At 43.6% G+C, this 16,371-nt stretch overlaps 1 protein-coding gene across 1 annotated transcript; it reads left to right on the forward strand.

Annotated features, from left to right (window-relative positions):
• Positions 1-6,813: 6,813 nt before the first annotated feature.
• On the forward strand, positions 6,814-12,118 carry LOC124701523 (protein CHROMATIN REMODELING 35-like). The gene is made up of 6 exons (XM_047233602.1): positions 6,814-7,401; positions 7,847-7,942; positions 8,423-8,647; positions 9,196-9,345; positions 9,986-11,736; positions 11,812-12,118. The coding sequence occupies exons 1-6, from the start codon at positions 6,814-6,816 to the stop codon at positions 11,813-11,815; spliced, it is 2,814 nt and encodes a 937-aa protein (XP_047089558.1). The 3' UTR covers positions 11,816-12,118.
• The last annotated feature ends 4,253 nt before the right edge of the window (positions 12,119-16,371 follow it).

Raw genomic sequence — 16,371 nt, forward strand, 5'->3', positions numbered from 1 at the left:
CTATATGTCATTGGAAGTAGTATCAACTATTTTCTGGTGCCATTGCCTCCGTGTTACTATTACCGCCGTCGTGTTACTCGTTACTATTGCTCTCATATTACCGCTCGCTTTCACATCACCCTCGTTACTAGTGCTTTTCCAGGTGCAGCTGAATTGACAACTCAGTTGTTAAGGCTTATAAGTATTATTTACCTCCCCTTGTGTCGAATCAATAAATTTGGGTTTTACTTCCCTCGAAGACTGTTGCGATCCCCTATACTTGTGGGTTATCAGCCAACATGCACAAAAATATGCGAAGACAAGAGTAGTCTGGCTGAACCTTGAAAAGGCGATGAATGGGCGTGTCCTTTTGTAAGACAGGAGTAGGCATGCGATTAATGAGATAGCATGCAGTGAGAAACGCCTCATCCCAAAAACGCAATGGGAGAGAGGAATGAGCTAATAGTGCGAGACCTGTTTCCACTAGGTGACGATGCTTGCGCTCGGCCACCCCATTCTGCTGCGAGGTATGGGGACACGAGACGCGATGAGAGATGTCGGTGCACTAAAAATATCGATGCAGCTTATGGTACTCACCACCCCAATCTGACTGGATGGCTTTGATCTTAGTGTCAAGAAGACGCTCTACATGTGCCTGGAAGGCATAGAAAACCTGCTCAACATCAGACTTGAGCTTGAGGAGATAAATCCAACAAAAACATGAGTAGTCATCGACAGAGCTAACATAATACTTATACCCGCCCGAGGATGCAATGGCAGGACCCCAAACATCGGAATGAATTAACTCAAGAGGCATAGTAGAAACACGATGAGAATCATTATAAGGCAATTGTCGACTTTTAGCACGCTGACAAGCATCACAAATAGAAGTCTGATTATTGGAAGAACACGCTAGATTATTCTGACTAACAATAGTTAGAACGACATCATTGGTGGGATGACCGAAACGATGATGCCAGTGAGACGAGGTGGTCTTGACGCCGGAGGAGGCCTGGCGTCGTGGTGCGGGCGAAGCTCGACTAATCGGAATTGGGTAGAGGCCGCCATGACTTCTACCGTGAAGAATAATTTTCTTCGTGGCCTTGTCCTTAACAAGGAAAAAGAACTGATGAAATTCAACGAATACATTATTATCACACACAAGACGATAAACGGAAAGAAGATGTTTGCTAATGTGTGGAACATGAAGGATATCACACAAGTGCAAAGATGAACCGGCTAGCTTTGAGTGACCAATATGGGAAATAGACAAACCTGCTCTGTTGGCCACCTGCACTTGATCCTTCCCGCCATAGAGCTCATGAATTTGGAGGCGATTGAGATCACCGGTTAGATGATCAGTGGCCCCCGTGTCCATAATCCAGTGAGGCGGATCACTGGAAGAGGTCGAAGCAGAATTCCTGGCGTGGTGGTCGGTGTCGTAGTGCTTGCGGCAGTCCGCCGCCTCATGCCCCACTGTTTACAAATCTGACACCCGGGGGCGCCAACGCCTGTTGCAGCCGTTGCCGCCTCCTCCATTGCAGCCACCATTGCCACCGCCATTGCGGTGACGTCCTGGCCTTGGTCGCCATAGCCTTGGCCACCCTGACCGCCATAGTTGGGGCCTCCCTGCCCCAGAGTAAAACTGCCCGCCCTGCGTCGGCGGTGCGGAACCACCACCTGCAGGACGGCCACCACGGCCGGTATTGTTGTTGTAGCCCGGCCGTGAGACGGCGTTAGCGGAGGACGTCCAGTCCCCGTCTTCCTCTTGCTACTTCTGAAGGGCCTCAAAGTTGAGGACATTGTTGTAGAACACGGCGAGGGTAACCGGTACCATCGGGAAATTCATCGAGGCGCCGATGGGGTTGAACGCCTTGCCAAGCCCGGTCAGCATGTAGTCGATGATCTCGTTATCGCGAAGCCGAGAGCCTGCGGCGGCCATAGCATCCGCCATCCCCTTGACCTTCTGCATATATTCAGCAGCGGGCTTGTCCTCCTTCCTCAGCGCCTGGATCTGGCGCCGGAGATGCCGAACACCGGCGTTGTTCTGCGCGCCGAACATGGAATGCACGGCAGCCCATGCGGCGGCGGCCGTGGTGCAGCCTATCAGCTGGGCTGCGATGTCCTCGTTCATCGATCCAAGGAGGAGACCGAGAACCTTCTGATCGAGCGTCCACCAGTGCTCGTAATCAGGGTTGCTCACGGGGTGGGCGGCGTCGCCGGTGCCCTGTGTAACCATCGCCGGCGGTGTCGGAGTAGAGCCGTCGAGGAATCCATGCAGGCGTGCGCCTGCGAAGTTGGGGAGGGTGAGAGCCCTCCACAGCATGAAGTTCTTCCCGTCCAGACGGACGGTGATCGGAGAGACGACGGGGGCGGCCGCGGTGGGAGCGGGCGACGCGATCACGGGACCGGCGACAATGGTGAGTGACAGGGCGGAAGAGGTCGCATGAGTCAAAGACATCGCGGCGGTGGCAGCGTGGAGACGCGGCGGCGGCGGAAGAAGACGCCGAGCTCGCCAAGTTAATAAAACGTTTAGGGTTTGCGTGGGCTTAAGCCTCTAACGCCTCTCTATATATATTGATCAGCAGGGTACAAATACATGTGTACAATACATGACAGAATACATATACTAGACCTATTTTAACACATCCATCGAGACCTAATAGTTTGATAAAGAGAATAATTACTATCATGAAGATAACATATTTTTTTCGATAAAGGTGAAGATAACATCTAATCTAGTCTTTGAAATAACGCAATATCCTAATGATCCGATACACACATCGGAAAAAAAGCTAAAAAAGCAAAAGTTCTGATATCACTTTCTTTGGTTCATCCATTTTAGTTTGTATCTGATCTATTTTTAGTATATAAGTTCACTCATTTTAGTTTGTATCTAGTCTACTTTATAAACACCTAAAACATCTTACATTTTTAAAGGGAAGGAGTATTGTTCTAGTCCTTACAACAGCACCACAAGCACCACAGAGAAACCATCTAAAGTCGAATTTCTCTAAAAACCACACCTCCAAAAAAAAACAATGCACAATCGTCGTTGTTCCCAATCATAGATCTTAGTTTTCAACCTGGAGAAAGTCTCCGCTCTCAAAACAATACCTTTAACAAGGTCATGTACAACTAGTTAAGGCTAAACCTTGAATTTTCACCCTAAAAGATAGGGCATTGAATTTCTCCTATGCCGACGCCCCCACTAGCATGCTGCTGCTATGAAGTCTGAAACACCAAGCAAGTTCACCATCGATGCAAAGCGTCGAACAACCAACACTAATCCTCAAAATTAGTGTTGGGCGACCACTCGCGCCTCTAGAGGTCACACTGGGCAAAGCACGGGCAGTGACGGCGGCAACAGGGTCTCTCCCCACGGGCGGCAACCTTCTACCCTTGTGAGGCGGCGGTGTGGTGCCTCGCGGACTCGGCGGCGCGGTGTTGTGGGATCTCGCGGTGAGAGCGGCGCTTTGATGGTGCAGGTGGACGGGGCCTCTACCCGGCAGTGGTACAGTGGGCCTGTTGTTGCAGATTCGAGCTTCAGGTTCCCAACGGTCTTCGGGCCGGGGGCTGGCCTACGGGGCTGTCTCGGCAGCGGGCGTGGATTGGGTGCTGGCTGCTAGGCACCGTGGTGGTGCGGGCGGACATCCTGATGGTAGTGGGTTAGACCTCCACTGTCCAGTCCCATCTGGTTGTGGTCATGGGCCGGCCATCAGAGCCTCCTACTACGCCAACTATCGTTTCGGCGCACCTCTCGTGATGGTGTGCCAAAAGGATGCTCATTTCTGCACTTATCAGATGGATTTTGGGGGTGATGGCTGGTTGGGGTGAAATCCCTGCGCATTCTTGACGATGGCTACGCCTGTGGGCGCCGTCACCTTCTTGGAGGCGTCGTCATGGCCCTGCTCATGCTCATGCTCATGCTTCCCCTCCTTGAGCACCGGGGGAAATCCTAGATCCATCCTCGGATCGCGCGGCGGCACAACTGTGGTGTTCCCTCCTTGGATGCATTTGCTTTGGTTGTTTGGAGTCGTGGGTGCACTTGATGGAGTTGATGTTTGCCCACCGCTTAGAGCATTAGCTTCTGGCCGGGGCGCAATGTACGCCGTTGGTGAGGATTCTTGGTGGAAGCCTTCTCCGGTTTGGTTTTGGCCCTGCTATCCACTCGCCATCTCTCAGCCGCTCAAGGGTGGGTAGTGCGTTGATCTACGCCAACTCGGAGTCAGGGTTGGATTTTCGGGAGTTTTCTTCATCTGGTGTGAGGCGGTTTGGGAGCTTGGTGTATCGCCTCCTCGCCATTCTTGGCTGGCGACGATGCAAGGCGGGCTTTTGGAGGTTGGTTGTGGGTTGTGTTGTAAGCTAGGTGTGCGTTTGTATCGTGCTAGCCATGTTTGGTGTTGTACCGTCCGCCGTGGAGTGGAGTTGTAGCCTTTTTGGCGTTGTACCAGCTGTCTTTGGCCTTTCTTTCTATATGATTGATACACCACCCAGGGTGTATTCTCGAAAAAGAAAGTCCTCAAAACTCGGCTTCTGTGCCATTCTCCGCCTCTGACTTCACCATGGAGCCAAAAGGATGTGTCCTATGATGGCAACGGATACAACGTTTAGGGCCGGTCTCTCCCAAAACCAAACGGTCAGAAAAACATGGAAAAACATGATCGAATTCCATACGATCCAGCAATCTACAGGTATAAGTCGTCCAAGGGAGTTCGCATGTGGAGCCTTCCAAAACTCGACACTCCGACCAGATTAAGAAGGACAAGCACCCAACAACTTTTTGTCTTGACTGCGAGAGAAACCCTAGGATCGCCACGTTTATTCTTTGATGTGGACGAAACAGCTCCCACGTCCTATTGGTCTTTTACAAGTATCTCCAAAGTTCGATGGAGCTCACAAAGCTAGCCATCACCTCCAAGCTGCACAATTCGATGGAGCTCCTTTAAATTGGTCTTTTACAAATATCTCCAACTTTCCTTGAAGATATTTTCTCTAACCAAACAACCAACTTTGGAGATGGCTCAGGAACTTTGCATATACTCCAAGTCCATTACAAATAATGAAATTCCTCCCCAAAGTCATGTGAACGGGCGCCCACAACACCCAACGTTAGCAAATACGAACAGAAATACAGTGCCTCTCTCGCTGCAAGAACCAGAGGGGTCACACGCCCTAGCCCCAAGCAGCTCAAGAAACTTCTTCCTCCTGCTCTTTAGACACCTCCGTTTCTCCCCAAGGTAGTTCCTCCGCCATCTCCCATCTCTGCTGCATTTCCTCATTTCGCTTGTGCAGTTCTTCCGGTTTGGGGGGCCGGCGCCGTTGGGCACCGATCAATGCCTCTGGTTCGGGCAGGATAATCTGACTTAACTTATCTAGCATAGTACTGACGGGTTCGTAGGTTTTAGGTCCGAATCAAGTGGTTTCTCGAGGCTGGGAGTCCCGGCAATAGGTAGGTCTGGTGTGCTAGTTGGTCGCTGACGTCTGAGACTTGCACAGAAACACCCAGAAAAACATCTGCCCAGGAACATTTTCACTAAAGTCCCCAGGAAATAAACAAATAGCAAAGACGTCCATCCTGGTCCTTGTGCTCTGCAATCGCAACTGCTGCCGAATCCAATCACGCCCTCCGTCGCGCTCCTGAATCGCCCGCCGAAGAGAAGACTGGCAAGATCAACCCATGTTCCAGGAACATATCAATGCAGATCAACGGCCTGCCGCAAAGGACCCCCGCCGGAGCACTGGACGGAGGGGTGGGAACCCATGGCCTCACCGGCGTTCGACGGGGAGGGAACTGCCGCCTCCCTTTTGCCTTCTTCGGTGGAGAAGAGAAGGGGAGGCAAACCGTCTAGTATTTTCGTGGGCGAATCCGTTTGTGTGCTCGAGATGGAACTCTTCTCCGATTTGCTGGATCGTGAGTACTCTTCTAAGTTCGGGGAGTACTGCAGTTCACGTTAATAAATTCGGCCATTTTCATTATTATAGGAGTAGCTAATACTAGAACAAAGTGCTCTTCTATGTCCTATGAAGCATAGATTAAGTACAGTGAGGACGATTATTTAGGCCATTTTCGTTACCTATTAACTAGGAGTACATTGTTTTTTTATATTCAAACCTGTGTGGCTGTGTGTGATGATACTCTGCTTCATCAAGTTCCATATGTTTTTCTTTTGCCCCTTTTGATATGAGTGGTAGTGCAGCTCTGGAATAAATAACAAATCTGCTCGGCTTAGTAATTTGGTATTGAACTGTGATACTCTGCTTCATCAAGACTGCAAGCTAGTTCAATCAATGGGTCATGTTTCATTGCTCAAAAACACAAAAGGGCGTAACCAATGCTGAAAGCTCCCGCACATTGTGGGGTCTAGCGAAGGGTTGCTCAAAAACAGAGAGTATCCTAATTAAACTTGTAAGTAGTTTCAGTGGAAAGTGCATAAGCTGATACTCAGGAGAGGAATTTGTGACTGCTATCTATCATAGTTTGTTTTCTAATGTTCCTATGTTTGACTTCATGCCGGGACAAAAAGGAGAATTAGTTTTTCATTTACATATAGCACTGTACAGAGAGATGAAGTGATGAACAGAACACCTAAGTTTATTCATGGTAGTGACCTATACCTCATGTGCATGATAAGTTGGTGATGTTTTATCTTACTGCTACCATTTTCTATCCCATAAACCTTTTCTATCCGTAGTTCTGTTTTCCCATTTCTAGATGCCATTTATAAAATGTTGATGGCTTCCGCTCATTTTAAAAACTTCATTTGACACATTTTCAGCATAGTTGCATTACATGCCCCAGTATATTGAGTGTTTTTGTTTCTCTTATGCAGTATGGATCCTGCTAGCTGCAAGAGGCAGAAACATGGCGTTGAGAATAATAGCTCGCCAGGCACCCAATCCCCATCAAGCATCATTAGTCAGAACAGATCTGTCCGTCTGAACTTTCTCGCACAATTCGATGACTTGAAGCATGGGAGTGTCACTGAAGATTACAAGGCAATCAATAACAAGAGGCATGAAGTTATCAACACCCTTAAGCAGTTGCAATTAGTACCTATCACGCTTCGCTATGCCAGTCCAGCGCTCAAGTCATCGGATGCAAGATTACATGGTGCTTTACAAAGTGAGAAAAATACTAATTCTGATAATGTTACCAACATGGATCCACACTATGTTGGTGATCATGTCCATGGTAACATGGACAATATTGGAGCGGAGGAAGCAACTTTTGTAGTTGATTCTGCTGACGAGGAAACAACTTGTGTAGTTGATTCTGATGCCAATTTTATCCAAGAACGCTTGCTTACTGAGCAGTCTGGCCAATACACGGGCACCATCTTGCTGGATGATGATTATTGCAGTTCCGAAGTCCAACTTGTAGTTAAGCAAGGAATGGATGACGTGGGTGTTGACAGTGAGGTATTCAACTTATCATGAGAATTATCTGTTTTTGAATCCATCTAATGTACAACACTATTTACTTTTTTCACTGCATTAATACAAGAGGATGCAATAGACATTATTCACTCCCATGATCACAACAAACAGCTTATGTGATTGTTAACTACAGTTCCGGACTAGTGGCCAGGGAGGCCACCTCCAACCCACCACCCCATGCACTGATGCACACACCTTCCAATTTGAGTTTCTTTTTGTAACACATAGAAATTCATTGAAAATACGTTTCTTAAACCAAAGTCATCTTTCTTACAAAGAATGATACATAATGCATGTTTGCCCCTCACTATTTAATCAAGATCCGCCACTACTCAACAGTGTCAAGTATCTCTAACCTTATGCTAGTATGATATATTGCGCTGTTTGAAACTACTTATTACTGACTAACTGTCAACTGTGTTTCAAGCCCAAGGAAATTGCTCTATTTGATGTCCATAGTACTTCAGAGCCGCCACAACAACTGATCAATCAAGGACATGATGACACAAACATTTACATTGAGGTCTGGTTCTCTTCAGTATTTGTTATTAATATTTTTGTTGTATATCATTCAATAAGAAAACTACTGGTAATCACTAAGCATTATGATATTAATATCTTATCTAGATGCATAGTCAATATCATATCTTAATAGCATCAAAAGTCCTTGGGCACTGAATGCATGTATTAGTAAGATATTGTCGTATTGTGCTTGAAGCAACTCAATTATGCCTTTAAATTAAATGTTCAATTTGTTCGTTTTATAATAATATGTATTTATCTTTGAATATACTGCTTTTGCCATGTTGAGTACAAAGAATTTGGGCTTTAGTTTCATCATTTTTTCCAGGTAATATGCTCACTCAATTCGAAAAGGAAAAAAAATGATTGATTTGGTTTATGTATGACTATATGAGTGATCATATTATTTACTAATAAAAATATTTGGATTGATTAATGGAATTTCTTCCCCAGTAATATTCACTATCTTGCATTTCAACAGAGGCATGACCAGGAGAAAGAAGGGAGGGACGGAGAAGCTAAAGATGTCCAAAGTGAAGGACACACAGACAATAATAATATATCTGTTGTAGATCCTTATGAATTATCTTGTGAGGTTGTACGAAGTGAGTCAACAGAAAATGGTCACTATGGTAACAATGACAATCCAGTTGATGGGATGGAAGATCTTTTCAGGGAAATGGATGTTGCATTGGCATGTTCGAAGGTATTTATATAAGCAACTATTAACTCATTCAAATTGTATTGTGATATCTTATCTTCAGTTATTTCTTAGATCAAGTTAGATATCACTATTTTAATGATGGAGTGCATGATACTGCCTTATTTTATTTCACAAGAATTTCATGATAATGATTTTCATGCCTGCATTGATGAAATGGTTCTCGGCAAATACGTCCCATAGAATATAATATTTGTATTACATGCCTATAGTCGAGCACCATTTCTCTGTTTACTTGGTGCATATTACCAAAAAAATATGGTTTTTGACTCCGAGGTCAGCTATGCTCCCGTATTTCACATTCCATTACCTAGAGGTCTAAAGTTGGAGCACATGATCTAACTGGTTCTCTTGAAACATGATTTTTTTGCATTTACATCCAAACCTTTTTTGTCCTCTGACACATATTTTGATGCTTTAGCATCATTATTCTGATGTTTCTTAACAATATTAGTTTACTCGCTTGCTTTGTTTATTGTCTAGCATCACCTTCTTCTTGATGAGAGTCTCACTAATACAGTTTACCTAACCAGCACATTGGAAGTGAGCACAGTATTCTTCCGTCGGAAGAGGATATTTGTCCTCATGAGTTCCTAAGGAAAGATGATTTGGGCGATGTATGCCGTGTTTGTGGTCTGATCCAGAAACCCATTGAGAATATTTTAGAGTTTCAGTGGAAAAAGGTATGGACTTTCTGATCCAAATTAGTCTAATTTACTTTCTTGTGTACTCTAGTGATAATTGCTAAATCAGATTATGAATTTCTCGTCATGACTACATAAAGGAGAAAAATTCATCGGCATCACAATATCAACTAGTTAAAGCATTGCCTGCCAATAAAACTCATTGACGATTACTGCTGAAATCTATCATTCATAAGTTCTTATCAGTTATTTGTCACTAATACTGATAGATGAAACAAGCTTCCCATATGAACACCCTTTCAGAACTTCTCTACATGGGTTTAAGTTTTAACTAATGCAGTTAATTCTGTTTGATGTTTATGTGAAACAGTTGCAATTCTACCGGACACGTTTATATTTTTTTGTTAGATATGTAAAAGGGAAAAAAATACAGGATTCATCTTAAATGCTAGAAATCCAAGAGTGGAAATCAGTGTAGGATTTCCTAGTTGATATTATTTTTGAACTTATACTTTCTCCTTTCTCTTTTGAATGAGAAGTGTACTGGGATTTAGTTTAAAAAACCGAGTCATTCGTAAATCTACCCCCCTCGTTAAAACGTATGGACTTGAACAAAAAGCTTCCTTGTATTTTCCATACTCGTGGAGCCACATCTCTGATTTTCTCTTACATGCATCAGCGCAAGCAATCATACAGAACATACCCGTCAGAACCCAGAAACTCTATTGATCTGGAGGCAACTACCAATCCTTCAGGAAATATTCTTGAAGTGGCTCCTGATGCTCTATCAATCCACCCTCAGCATTCAGAACAGATGAAACCTCACCAAGTTGAAGGTTTTAATTTCTTGATCAAGAACTTGGCAGATGAGAACGACCCTGGAGGCTGTATTCTAGCACATGCACCAGGTTCTGGAAAGACCTTTATGGTGATTAGCTTTGTTCAAAGCTTCCTGGCGAGATACCCTGCAGGGAGGCCATTGATTATTCTTCCAAAGGGCATTCTGGCAACATGGAGAACAGAATTTCTCCATTGGCAGATTGAGAAAATTCCCCTGTATGACTTCTATTCCTCCAAAGCTGGTACCCGGTCTGAACAACTTAAAGTCTTGAACTTGTGGGAAGAAAACAAAAGCATATTGTTGGTAGGGTATGAGCAATTCTCACACATAATTTCTGACCAAACATGTAAATCAGAAGCTGTCCAAGAGAAGTTGCTGAAGGTCCCAAGCCTTGTCATTCTAGATGAAGGCCACACTCCGAGAAATGAGGAGACTAAATTACTTGATTCACTTGGAAGTATACGAACTCCTAGAAAGGTGGTGCTCTCGGGGACCTTGTTTCAGAATAAGGTAAGGGAGGTTTTCAACATTCTGAACCTTGTACGGCCAAGATTCTTAAAGATGGGGCGATCTCGTGCAATAGTGAAGCGCATACTAAGCAAGGTGGACATGTTGGGGAAGAGTGCAAGGTCAAGGGACATTTCAGATAAGTGGTTCGCTGATTTGGTTGAAGCGAACCTTCAAAAGGATGCAAATGATAACGTGAGAGCGATGATCATCCAGAATCTACGTGAGCTAACTGCAAATGTGCTCCACTATTATCCAGGCGAGCTTTCTGAGGAGTTGCCCGGACTTGTGGACTTCACCATTTTCCTGAATATGAGTACCAAGCAGGAAGAGATTCTTAGGGGTTTGGTAGGACTGGATAAATTTAGCAAGAGAATAAAATGCAACGCTGTTTCTCTTCATCCGTGCTTAAAGGATGTTCAGAAAGATAAAGGGAAAAATCAAGATATTGTCATCAGAAAGATTGGTGGCATCATAAGTGGAATTGATATCAGCGTTGGGGCAAAGGCAAAATTCTTATACAATCTGTTGTGTCTTTCAGAAGCTGCAGGAGAGAAGGTACTCGTGTTCAGCCAGTATCTGCGTTCTCTGATTTTCTTGGAAATGATGTTCAGAGAGAAAGGATTGAAACCAGAGGTGCACATGTTCAAAATAACTGGTAAATCGACCCCAGACCAGCGAAACAAGGCGGTCGAGAGATTCAATAACTCACCAGATGCTAAAGTTTTCTTCGGTTCTATCAAGGCATGCGGCGAGGGCATCTCCCTTGTTGGTGCATCACGTGTCGTCATTCTAGATGTCCATGAAAATCCTTCTGTGATGCGCCAGGCACTCGGACGTGCATTCAGACCAGGCCAGTCCAAAATGGTGTATTGTTACCGCCTTGTTGCAGCTGACTCACCAGAAGAGGAGGACCACAACACGGCCTTCCGAAAGGAATGGGTTTCCAAGATGTGGTTCGAGTCGAATGAATTTAGTGGCAATGATGCTTTTGAGCTTTCCTCTGTGGATGTTTCAGAGAGCGGGGATGAGTTTCTCGAAAGCGTTACATTGCGACAGGACATTAGATCTCTATACAAGAGGTATGCATATTTTAATGATGAATAAGATCTGCTTGGGGGTTGAATGCATCAGTTACTACTTCGTTTTGTTTGCAGGTAAACACCAGAGCTCAGTGAGGAAGAACCCATGAAGTAACTGAAATTAACTTCCTGTGCTTTTCTGCGATATTTTGCTGATCGGCTGAAGTGCGTCAATATGAACACATATAACAGGGTACATGTGTCAGTACAAACACTTGCACTCCCAAATTGAAAACTTTATTAGACTATTAGAATTTTAACTCTCTTAGTTTGTGTCCTTGTTGTCCCATGGAACCAATTTGTGTGTGATGCTCTCTGTCATATGAATAAGCCTAAACTATCTAAGGGCTCGTTTGATTCAAATAAATGCCATAGGAATTTTGCAGGATTGTCATCTTTTGAAATTTTTTCCATGTGCATTGTTTGGCAGGATTAAAATTCTCAGGAATACACATTATTTTTTCCAATAGGATTGCATTGCAGGAAAATTTTCATCCACTCAAACCCATGTTACAGTTTCTTTGGTTTTTCTGTGAGTGAAATATCCGTAGGTTCCAAATCCTGTAAGATTTAACTGGACATGACATTCTAATCATGTAGTCTTTCTGTTCATGTGTTTAAGAATATTGCGAATCAAATAGGCCCTAAGATTATTTTTTACTGTTCCAAACAGTTATCTTTTCTAACAAATGGTGTTTTATTAAACTTAAAATTTGCATCAAGACGATACAAGCACCTGGGGCCTCTAGGTCTAGGGTTCACACGGCCCAGAGAAAGAAGGATGAAGATAAAGCGCAAATTACACAAGTGTAACATGACTATGAAAAATGCCTAGTCTGATCCACAAACTATGCGGTCACTGGTTCAGGTAAAACTATTCTTCGCCACCTTTTTCAACCGCGAGTAAATCTCTTCAAATAGGACACATTAATCCGGGTTTCTGAATAACAGCCCATGACCGGAGTCGCGTATGAGATGATTTTTTAGCATAAAACCCACATCATTTTTACATAGTCATAGTAACCATAATAAGTCATTTCTAAAGTCGGAATGACCATAATAAGGCAACCGATCCCACCCTTGTGCATTCTATACCCCGCAACTAGTTGCCAAAAATAGTTGTAACATTGCGAGAAAGATTCAATTTTGAATCCAGATGATTGGCCATACAGAATGCTCAAATTTAGAAGAAAAAACTTTCATTTCAGTACTTTGAAGAAAGATAACAGCACCATATTGATAAGAACTGAATTGATGAGGACTAAATGACCACTCACATACATAAGCTTTTTATGTCCATGAGGCGGCGCTCGGGACTGGACCCTTAACATTGCCTCCCTTCGATTTAGTCTTATTCTTTGGCCAAGAACTTTTCTTGAACTTAGTCTTATTATGCACCAACACTTGGTTGGCGCCTTTCTTAAGATGAGACTATGCCATCTTGAGCATCGGAAATAATTCAATGAGCTTTTTATCCATACCATGCATATGATAGTTCAAGATGAACTGTCTATATTCACTAGGAAGAGAGTTCAAAAATTATATCCATACTGAACTCTTCGCTTATAGAGAGCCCATCCTATCCATAGACTATACGTAACCCACAATTTTTACTACATGCGGACTAAGTTTTTTTTTCGAAATGGGCCATCCCAGCCTCTGCATCAATCGATGCATACGGCTTTTTATTACCATAAAGTATGAGATTATTACAACATTCGGACTAAGTGGATCACCGTATTTGAGTTTGTAGCCTAGAAAAAGTTTGAGCTTAATACCTCTCGATCTTTGCATAATTTTGAGGCTTTCGATCGTAGGCCACAATATCCTCGAACTGTTGCTACAAATACGGTTACATGTGAGCAAGTATAATACAACTAATTTCCGTGGAATTATCTCTAGTCCTATGGTAGACATTCGCATTATCATCCGGCTCATATGGAAGTGGATTGTATAGAACATGGTCATTTTTATGTTTGAGAACAATTTGCAGATTGCGATGCTAGTTTGTGAAATTAGTTCTATTAGAATTATCTTTCTTTAGGATCAACCTTAATGCAGAACTGGACAACTATCGAGTAGTGCTATTTGGCGCTATTGATCGATCTACAAGGGAAAACATACAAACCACATAGGCCATGTACTCATAAAAGAGCAAGCATATTGCACATTTTAATGTTAATGCTCCCACTAGAACCAACAATCATTCCATGGCTACTAAGTGCTTCACGATCCTAAATAAGAAAGTCGGCCTAAATAAGAAAGTCGGCTAGTGAGATTTAGCATCACCACTAGATACCAAGTGATCTGGGTAGACAACACCATGTCAATTGCATCTCATACGACTCATGTTAGTCGGGTTGCATCACATGCCCTGACTCCCAACTGATGTCGCCCCAACTTCCACAATCTTTGTGATGGACATGTCTAGCTTACTGAGTGCTTTTGTTGTTAGAGTTTGTCTCGAACCTATTAATGGGCGATTTGTTGATGATACAAGAGGGAAGTTTTGTAAAAGCAACATGAAGAATTGCTCAGATACCCATGAGCGAGGCTTACTTGGGTCGTGTTATAAATGCTTTGGCTAAAGCTATTGATGGGAAAGGCGAAATTATAGCTTTGGAATATCGCTTAATTGAATCTCCTGCTCCAAGTATAATTTCTAGGCGTTCCGTATATGAACCTCTTCAAACATGGCTTATTTCTATCGATTCGATGATCCCTATAGGGCGTGGTCAGCGCGAGTTAATTATTAGGGACAGACAGACTGAAAAAACAACAGTAGCCACAGATACAATTCTCAATCAAAAATGATAAAATGTCTTGTCAGAAATAATTGGCAGCACCCCAATTTTATGAGCCTACTACCAAGAATGTCCAACTTGTGATTGCATGCAAGGCGATCGACTGGACGTTCTTCGAGGGATTACTTACTACCGTCTATGTAATGGATGTAAAAATAGAGACATAACAAGAACACAAATAATCATGTTAACATGTGAGATGGTATAGCTCTCTTCATGGCGATCTTAGTCTCCACGAAGTTGACATGCAAACAACTCTTGCGACGTGTCGCCTCATTTCAGGTCGTCAACATCATTCGAGTTCTCCAAAACCTACACTAGCTACTAATCAAAATAGATAGGAAAGTTGACATGCATGTCATCATACAATAAAGTGATAACACTTTGGCTCTAGCCGACTGACATACCATGACTCACAGATCACATACAGATTGCACACATCACATGCACATAAGCCATGCCATTCACAACACCTCGCATCTAAGACTATGACAAGGTAGCACCGGCGGTCCAGATCATGAATTTTTTCCACAGAATAAAACAAATTTACTCACATATGATCCATGCGTAGACCTGACCAATATCATTGATAATCCGTACTAGATTACCCATTCACTCTGGAGTACAAATGATCCAATCAAACAGGTACAGAATAGATCTATCTCATAGATCAACCAACGAAGCAACAAATAGATTCAAACTACTACTACCCTCATATCACATATGCGCAATCTAGGGCCTAAAAAGAGTCTATAGCTCTCATACCACTCTTGGGCCATGTAGAGATAAACAAAAACTTTTCTACGGGATATCCCCAACATCCAGCTGAGGTATAATGCCACGAGGATTACCACTAGACGTGTAGGTGCAGAACTTGAGGGAGCGCATTGGTGCAATGCAGTTCTCGATCCAATCCGATCCCGCGATCTTGTTGAAGTGATGAACGCACAACACCTCTGCTAGTATCTACACGTACAAGGAGGAGCACTTGCAGCTACGTCTAGGTCTGGTATGGCGGCTGGAGTGGAGTGGAGGTGCTAGGATTCTCAACACATGGGAGTGGTATAATTTTGCATGTGACGCACCCCCTCCTGCATTATATATAGGGGAGTAAGTGAGGCCCATAAAATACTTGCGGTCCACTTACTCGAACCCTAATATGGTCACCGCGAGTCCAACTCGTTGACACCATCCATGTCTGGCTCAGGTCCAACCTGGCCGACTCACTTGTTAATCAGATAACATCCACCTCAATTCTTAGTCGGATCACATCCGACTTGCTCCTTTTCTCTTAAGTGTCTGACCTTCTTTGGATTATGATATCTTGGACATGGTTGATTTCTGACTCACAACCGATCAGTTGATAGTAGCTCCTAGTAGAACATGCTGACTCTAAGATACCACAGATTCATGACGACAAACCTTTCCAATGTGAATTTTATCCATGCCCGTTTCGCCTCACGATGTACCTTGTCAAGCTATATACGACCTAATTTCATCTCTCTAACATGTCAACTCTCTTCCCGTGTGATATGTGATTCTAACTAACTCTTGGTCTGCTGCCTCAGCTAACACTTATTAGTCGCTCATGGCCATGCTTTTAAATCATATTGTTTGAGAGGGTCTAGAGAATATCTCTCCAAGCCCACTTCATGCAGCTTGATGCTCTACCGGCCCGAACTACACCTTCATAATTGTCCTGTCATGGAACAACATTTGATAGAACCTAATTCAGCCGATCCACAACTCAGATCGTGTGATCACTGATACATCTCAAACGTATCTATAATTTTTGATGATCTATGCGTGTTTTACACCAATTTATACATGT

Source organism: Lolium rigidum, chromosome 3 (assembly GCF_022539505.1).
Source record: "Lolium rigidum isolate FL_2022 chromosome 3, APGP_CSIRO_Lrig_0.1, whole genome shotgun sequence".
Lineage (NCBI taxonomy): Eukaryota > Viridiplantae > Streptophyta > Magnoliopsida > Poales > Poaceae > Lolium > Lolium rigidum.